At 35.9% G+C, this 9,078-nt stretch overlaps 1 protein-coding gene across 3 annotated transcripts in view; it reads right to left on the reverse strand.

Moving 5' to 3' along the window:
- The window catches only part of LOC127809947 (putative late blight resistance protein homolog R1A-10), a 57,152-nt gene that overhangs the window by 35,729 nt on the left and 12,345 nt on the right, over nt 1-9,078 (reverse strand). The window contains exons 1-2 of one of the 3 annotated variants that reach the window (XM_052349140.1): nt 6,860-7,998; nt 5,794-6,442 (exon numbers count right to left, since the gene is read on the reverse strand). The exons of 1 other annotated variant lie outside the window; for it this stretch is intronic. In XM_052349140.1, the coding sequence (XP_052205100.1) occupies nt 5,794-6,357 (564 nt within the window). In that variant the 5' untranslated portion in view covers nt 6,358-6,442; nt 6,860-7,998. Of the gene's footprint in view, nt 1-3,275; nt 6,443-6,859; nt 7,999-8,730; nt 8,875-9,078 lie in introns of those variants that run through there. One more of the 3 variants, XM_052349138.1, reaches the window with a different exon arrangement.

The raw sequence follows: 9,078 nt of genomic DNA on the forward strand, positions 1-9,078 counted from the left end.
TTCGTGGCGTTGCTATTAAACCCTCACGTAAGGAATATTTCAATTTCAAAGTACTTTCTTCTTGCAATTCAAAATACAAATATACATCTCATCATAAGTCACATCCTCTTTAATGTCTAAGAGTGGGGTGAATTGAGTGATTAAAATTTTTCTCAATTTTAATAAATATTCTTGATTAATGATTTATTAAAAATATATATATTTGATAAATATATTAAATTATATTTGAGATTAATAATAAATGTAAGATACAAGATATAACAAAAATAAATACAATGAGGCACAACACAATTTATAGTAGTTGGATGTCTTCACACACACCTAGTTCACTCTCTCAAGGTCTAATCATTCTTGGAATTCCAGTAAAATAATTTCACCAAGATTTTCACACTAGCTCACCTTGAAAACTAGATACACACCTAGATCATAACGAATTCTAAACAGCCACTGCACCAAATTTTTCTCCTAACTTACTGTGGAAACTATATTCCCATAGATTTTAATGATTCTAGAAAACCCATATAATCCACAATGATAATTTAAATATTACAAATAATCTGTTCACACTTGAACACAAATATGCAATTAAGGATAAACTATACAAGGCAATAACATTTAAATAAATAAATAAATTTGTAATCTCAAATGGAGAAGTTCGGATTTGTCGTAGAAGACTTGAAAAATTTTTCATTTCTTACCTTATGGCTCTTCGATGGATGTGCAATAATATTTCGAGAGTCTTGGATTGCTTGGATACTTTTCTTAAGAGCATTTGAAAGCTTTTAGGTGCTTTGGATATGCAATGGAAGCATTTAGATACTCAAAAAATAAATTTAAGGGGTATTTATAGGCATTTTGGACACTTTTCCAACGATAAAAAATTTGATCGTTATGGACAGAAAAATTTAATATAGCTTAAATTTAATATGTGCACATATATAATTAAAGAAGCTTGTAGTTCAATTTGCAAACAAAGGTAAACATTAAGTGGAGGTCTTGGGTTCAAATCTAAGCCCATGCACCTAATTGTTAAAATATTTTTAAAGATACATATGTTATAAAATTAATCTAAAATAGTTTTAATAGAAAATAATATTTTTGATAATGCATATTCTATGAAAATATTTTATAAATTAATCTAAAAAATATTTAAAATATTTTTTAAATAGAAAATAATATTTTTTGTAATATATATCTTATAAAAAATATTTTATAAATTAATTAAAAAAATTCAATATTATAATTAATATATTTAACAAAAATACTATTTTTGTTAATCACCAAAAATACTATAATTTGTATATTAAAAATTCTTTTTTTTATTAATCATTAAAACTTAATTAATATAATCAAGTTGGCTCAACAATTTGCACTCTTTGCATGTGAGTCACAAAATTGTATTGAAGAAGCTAAAGAAGATGTTTGCATTAAAGCCATGAATGAAGAGATTGCCATGATTGAGAAAAACAAAATTTGGGAGCTCATAAATCTTCGTGATGGTATAGATGTGATCAACATAAAACGGCTGTTCAAACAAAGCTCAATGAAGATAGTAGCATCCAAAAGCATAAGCCATGACTCGTTGCTAAAGGATATGCTTAAAAACTTGGAATTAACTTCAGTGAGACTTTTGTTCCAGTGACGCACTTGGAGACCATTTGAATAATGCTAGCCATACCTGCCCATATGAAGTCATATGTCTTTCGACTTGATTTGAAATCTGCATTTCTTAATGGAGGCTTGAAGGAAGAAGTATATGTAGAGCAACCAGGGGGCTATGAGATCAAAAGGCAAGAAAACAAGGTCTACTGCCTACGAAAAGCTCTCCATGATCTTAAGCAAGCACCAAGAGCATGGAATAGAAAAATTGACAGCTATTTTATGCAGAATGGCTGACAAGCCCAGGTAAACCATTGTTTTATGCAAACAAAGGAGACTTGGGTCTAGTGAAGTACTTTCTTGGCATTCAAGTGAAATAGTCCAAGGGAGAAATTTTTCACTCAAGAAAAATATATTGAAGATTTGCTGAAGAAATTTCAAATGGAGAACTGCAAACCAGTATCTACTCCTTTGGCATTGAATGAAAAATTAAGGCTAGATGATGGAGTCAAGAAGGTGGACGCAAGCACGTACAGAAGTTTGGTTGGTCCGTTGCTCTATGTAACTCACACAAGACTTGATAATTGTGCAAGCAATTAACATGGTATCCAGATACATGAATGAGCCTAGCAATCTTTGTTATGTTCCTGCAAAGAGAATCCTACCCTATCTTCGAGTTACTAAAATAAAGTATCAAGCCGAGAAAGAAGAAGAGCTAATTGGCTATACTGATAGTGACTAGACAAGTTGTTTAAATGATCGAAAAAGCACGTAAACATACATTTTTTGCCTAAGCACAAAAATGACTTCATGGAGTTCTAAGAAACAACAAACAATGACACTTTCTCCAGCTGAAACCAAGTATAAGTCAGCCATAGAAGTAGCTTGTGAATAAGAATCCAATTTTTCATGCAAGAAGCAAGCACATGAAAATTCGTCATCATTTCATCCGTGATTTGGTGAATAAAGAAGACGTCAAGCTGGAATTCATAAACACTCATGATCAACCCAGACATATGCTCGCCAAAGCCAATAACTTCAGAGAAGTTTGAAAAGTTCAAAAAGTTGCTGAAAATTACAAATTAAGAGGGGGAAATATGTGAGAGTTAATTAATTTGTAATTTTTCAGGTTCATGATTCATCTTTATTAGGTGCATAGTTCATTGTAGAAGGTGGTTCGGGGTAAGATATCCTATTACTTGCATATATGCATCTTAGATGATCTAGAGTCCTCTGAGCACTAATATGTATATACGGATTGTGGAAGAGTGCTGAAAATTAAGAGATTAAAAATCACAAAAAGGATAGAAATTATTAGAGGAGGAGCAGCAGCTCTACTTCTCATTCCCTTCATTTTTCAATTCTTTTGTCCACTATACTTCGGTTGTCTCCAACAGATCTTACTAAGTAGATTCAGTTAGGCAATCCCAATGAATGTAAAACATCTTGCTATCTGATAACTGCTTCAAATTCTCCATAGGAGAACTGACTGACTGCAATGTCAGCCAGCCATCACTATGTCAACTGGTTTTCTTGGTAAGGAGGTAGTCCAGGTAGAGTGGAGGCTCTCTTTCAATACCCAAATTGTAATCAGATACCTGCTTTAAAAAATTGTAATAAAAAACTGGAGTACAAAAGCCGACTAGTGTTGCCATTGACTATACGCCATCCCCATGAAAGCAAAATCAAAAATCATTTTGGAATTTTCATTTATTCACTTGGTTTTATTTTTCCAAAAATAAATCAAATGAAAGTAGAAGAAAATAAAATAAAGGTACATCCATAGAGTCTGTAAATTAGAACAATTAATAACAGGCCTCTAAGATACAGGTTAAGTAGTTGGGCTATGATAAGTTGAGATTCGCATCAGTAGGTTGTGGATTTGACTTCTTGCCCTGCACAATAAGATAAAGTCTCCACCTGTAATCTACTTCCTCTACCGAAATCGAGGGAACACGTGGCAGGGGCGCACAATGACGGTAATCCCAAGAACAATTAATAACAGACACAAGCAAAATTGAAGTTGTGATGCAAGCAGATCTAACAGAAACAAGGTCCATCTACGGACACTGTAAATTAGACTCGGAATCAGAATATTTTGCACACTAGTGTTTTGCCCATACTTTTTTGCTCTTCCACAATTTGCCTAACAGAATTTTCAACACGGGGTTCACAGCCGCGCACCTCAATCATTTCTAATGTCAATATGTTCCCTATTTCAGATGGTACCGCCTTGAGAAAAAAACATTCATCCAAGGCTAAATTCTGAAGGCTGGGAAACTGGCCATCACAAACAATCCACTCTTCGACATGTAGGTGGGAGAATTTTAGGAATTTGAGTTTGGGGAACACCACGTCATTTACTTCCCACTGTCGTCCACCACAGGCACCCCTTGACAAATTGAGAGACTCCAGGTTCGGGACTAACTCACTTAGACGCAGTAGTTCCTCCCACTTCAAATAGGTCCCCTCCAGAGTCAGCTTCTTAAGATTTGTGGGCAATTTCACACTTCCCAACTCATTTGAGAACCAAGAAGATCCAGTATTAGACAACTTCAATTGTTGGAGGTGGTTTAGAAAGTCTAGATCAGGAAATGTCAAACACTTGTTCCGTACCATGTCCCCCCTAAACCCGAGGTTCCGAAGATGTGGAGTCATTGCAAGGAAATCTTTACAAGAGCTTGGATCTACCAATGACAGAGTTCGTAGGTTTTTCAATAAGAAAGGAACTGGGGAAACTAGCCGTTTGATTTTATAACTTGCTGCCCCAGTAAGACAGAGATGCCTCAAGCTCACCATCTTGCTTGTAAATTTAGGAAGAATAACTAACATAGATTCACGCCTTACAATCCCATCCCATTTACTGTGAATGATAAGAGTTTCCAAATTCTGAAGGTCACATATTGAATCGGGGATGGTTCTTTCTCCAAACAACCGAAAAGAAAAGGCCACGTACTTCAAGAGAAGTAGTAGTTCCATCACACCGGGGTACTCATAAAACTCAATTGAGCTCATGTCCAAAACCTTAACAAGTTTGAAACTTTCAGAAAGGAATTCAAGATGTGCTAGTTTACCCCGAACCCATGACTGAGTGCACACAAATGAGCGGACATGCAGTGAAGGAGGGATTAAGAAAATACGTTCAAAATTTGAACGATGAATGATCAGACGACGTGCACCCAACAAAAAGTGCTTTGAAGTATAAGGCAAAGAGAGAAAATGTTGATGAGAAACATTCGCCAGGAAACAATCTTCCTCAGCCTTTCTTCGGCAAAAGTCGCGCACTAAATCATGGATAACACAGGCTTCTATGGCATTGTCAAACCCTCTTACAGAAACTAATACAAGGCTTCTACTAATTAGATCCATCAAGTACTCCTCTCCTACATCCTCCAAGCTTTTTCCCTCCATCGCATGAATAAATCCCTCAGCAACCCACAACCAAATCAATCTTGAAACAGGGATTTGAAAGTCCTCCGAAAATACCCCAAAATAGAGAAAGCACGGCTTCAAGTGATAAGGCAAGTACGAGTAACTCAGTGATAGTGTTTTCATCCATAGTTGTGGATCCCCAGCTATCCACGAATTCATGGTTTCCCCAACTTGATTCCAGTAATCACGCCTTTTCTCTTTGCTTGCAAGAATTCCAGCCACCACAATAATTGCCAACGGCAATCCCTGGCATTTGTGTGCTATTTTTCGGCCTACCTCCATGAGCTCTGGAGGACAAGTTTCTTTTCGTCCAAATGCCTTGTTTTGTAACAAATCCCAACTCTCATTATCATTTAAAAATCGTAGAAAAAAAGGGGGTTTCCGAGGATTGGCATGCGAAACCACATCTTCCTGTCGGCTAGTAAACAAAATTCTACTTCCATTATTGTCATTTGGAAAACAGTTCATCAAATCAGTCCAGACCTTGCCATCCCATATATCATCCATCACAATGAAGTATAACTTTCCCTTTAAGCATTTGTACAACATTTGGGCCAATTCGTTTTCACTCATTTGACGAATGTCATTTGCATCTTGAAAAAATGAACTCAAGAGGCGAAGCAAAAAATCTCCCTTGTTATACTCTTGAGAAACATATGCCCATCCACGAATAGAGAAGTGATATTTAACAAGAGGATCATTATAAACTCTTTCAGCCAGAGTGGTTTTGCCTAGCCCAGCCATCCCAACAATTGAAATAACCTCTAGCTGCTTTCTTTCTCCAACAAGATCCTCTAATATGATGCTCACCTCCTCAACAAAACCCACCATTTCTTCCTCCTCCCACTTCGGTATATTTGTTTTTGGTAAATTTCCAATGTCTAAGGTTCTCATGTTATAACTTTGTTCCTCAAGAATTTCAATAACCTCCCTCTTGATGGCATTAATCTCTTCCTTGAAATAGTCAACGTTTAGTGAGTCATCAAAGATCAAACGAATTCTATTCGCCTTCATCTTCTTCTTTGCCTTGATCCTATGAGATATAAGAACCATGTTCTTGGACTTCTTGTTCAAGATAGCATCAAATACAATCCAATCAATGGTATTTTCTATCGCATACACCACATCTCTAATTCGTCTCTCCAAATTCTTCAATTCCTTGTGCTCATGAAGCTTTTGGTCCTGATCTTGAAGGAAAGTTCTCAAAAGTCCAAGACTGTTGTAAAGAGATTCAATTCGATCCTTCCCTCTAAGAATCATAAACATCTTGCTATTTGACAACTGCTTCAAATTCTCCATAAGAGAATTGACTGCAATTTCAGCCATCACTGTGTCTACTCGTTTTCTTGGGAAGGGGGTGGAGAGGGGACTTCTTTCAAATCCCAGAGTGTAATGAGATACCTGGCTGCTTCTGAAAAGAATCAAATAATAATGTGCATAAAGTAAACTAACTTTGGCATTCAACTAAACATACCCATTGCCTTGAAACTTGAAAGCACGGTCAAAAATCATTTAGGAATTTGATTTTTCAAAAATCAAATAGAAATAAACGCGAACAAATTGAAAGAGGATAACAACACTAGAACTTACAATAGACTATGAAGTAAAATTTATGTTGTGGTGAAAACAGATTCTAGTCAAACAAGGTCTGTCTATGGAATACGTAAATTGGATTCGGAACTGACATAATCTTAGAGAGTTATCACTACTCATTATGTGCTTGGAAAGGAAGGCCATGAGATCTGAAATTGTTGTTGCAAAAAACCAAAAAGAAGGCGCAGAGTAGCAGCCGAATAAGCAGTCTCTTTTCAGCAATAAGTGTTCTTACCAGTGTAGCGGAGAAAAGGGCGTCGCAAGGTTGAACGCCCTTGGCGAAGAAGATGAGCCTCGCAAGGTCGGAGGCAGGGTACCAGGTACCTTAGAAGATCGGGGGGGAGACGTCCCGCTTAGAAGATCGAGGGGATAACGTCGGAGAAAACAAACGATCTTAATACGATGGTTTGACTGAGTTATATTTGCTCTCATTTTAAATAATTTTTTTCAACGTCGATTTTTTAAGGTTTGAATGGCAGTAGTCAACTTCGATTGCTGGAGATGGCGGCTTAGGAAGTCTTAGATCAGCAGGACATTGTTAAATAATTGTTAAAGAGTATCATATTTTTTACATTGACGTTCATTATCATTAGTGAGAGTCGATTAGAGTGGATTTGGGTCATCTTTGGTATTTATTTATTATCATATCATTAATCGGTGATTATGTGAATTGGCTGGGTATAAATCACGTACGTGGCTCCCAAACAGATCTCCACATCACTCTTTAATGTTTTCTATTTCTTTTTTGGGCATTCCACAATCATCTCTAGTGTCAATATATGCCCTATTTCAGATGGGACCTCCTTGAGAAAAAAACATTCATCTAAAAATAAATAAACGATCAAGTTTGGGAAATTGACCGTCACAAATAAATAAGTTGGAGAATTTTAGAAATTTGAGTTTCGGGAACACTACATCACTTAGTCCTTTGCAGGCTTGCCTTGACAATTTGAGAGACTTCATCATACTTCAAGGTTAGGGATTTGAAAGTCCTCTATAAATGCTCCAAAATAGAGAAAGCATGGCTTCGACCAGGGGCGGCATTTTAGGGTGGGCTGGGCTGGGTTGAGGGTGGGCTCAATTGAATTTGGATTGAAGTGGATTTGGGCTGAACTTTTATCTTAAAATTTTAATTTTTGTTGTGTGTTATCTTGAGCTGCAGCTCACATTTAAATCCGTCCGTCTTCCTGTGAATTCACCTGACAACATGAGGCCTGATTTTGAGATCATTTCTTGATGTTATGGCAGTCAAATTCTTCAACATTTCAAGGATGCCTTCCCCTTCGGAAGAATTGCTCCCAAAGGCGGCAGTCCTTGAAATAACTTCCATTAATGCTAATAACCTGAACTCTCCCAACACCTCAGTATCTTTGCCGCCTTCTTGATGCTTCCACCTTTCCAGCATCATCTCTCAACAGTCTAAATCATATCTGGGACCATATTCTACATGCATAGCTAGCAAACATGTAGCCTTGCTTCTATTAGCAATTCATAGTCAATGTCCATCAAAACCCTCAAAAAAATGCATTTGTTACGCAGTCTTTGTTCCAAATACAGTTACAAAATAATGCAGATAATCAAGAGCATCCCCAGTTCATGAGGTTCTAGGGGTCATCATTTCGTTATTTCAATTTGTAATGAAGTAATTCGACAACCAAACTCATATATAACAAAACCAAACCAAACCAAACCAAATCTTATAAAACCGATTTAACCAAAATAACCAAATTTGATTTAAGATAATCCATGTCATGAAAGTTCAATATGAATTTAAGACATTTTAACAAATAATTGTGATAGACATCAAAAACAGAGTTTATTGCAGTGTCAATTTCATAAATAACTTAAAACCTCGTCATATTTTCATAAAAAATCATTTATTTAGGTCAATTCAAAAAATTGAATAAAATTAAATCTTTTCGGTTTCAAAATTCAGTTCTAATTGAACAATGCTAACTCCTATACAGCTCTCCAGTTTTGCAGGAATCAATGAAATATGGTAATCTTTTAGTCGTAAACCAGCAACTTTACTATCAGTTTATCACTTATTACTGATAGTCGAAGATCAAATTAATATCTGTGTTAATAGAAATCTTACTAATTTACCTTCAAGTTCTCGGCATAGGAAGCATGATGGGCCATTTCCCCGAGCTTCGCCCATTTCTCGCCTTCAGATGTCACGAGACCCTCGCCTAGTAGCTTTCTTCGTGTACCCTTCCACCTCCGATTTAGGGCAAGTCCTCTCTGGTGATCAGTATTTCTTTATAAACTCTGGCTTAGCAACAACTAAGAGGTTGTTTGGCTTACTGTTTTTTAAAATGGCTTTTTAAGCATTTTTATTTAAAAGTTATGTAAAATTTTAAAATTTATTAGTGTTTAAGTTAATAATATATTTAAATAAGTGTGTTTTAAGTTATCATTTATATAGTTATGTGTTTGATTTAAAAAAATTAA

The sequence above is a fragment of the Diospyros lotus genome, chromosome 9, assembly GCF_014633365.1.
Source record: "Diospyros lotus cultivar Yz01 chromosome 9, ASM1463336v1, whole genome shotgun sequence".
Classification (NCBI taxonomy): domain Eukaryota; kingdom Viridiplantae; phylum Streptophyta; class Magnoliopsida; order Ericales; family Ebenaceae; genus Diospyros; species Diospyros lotus.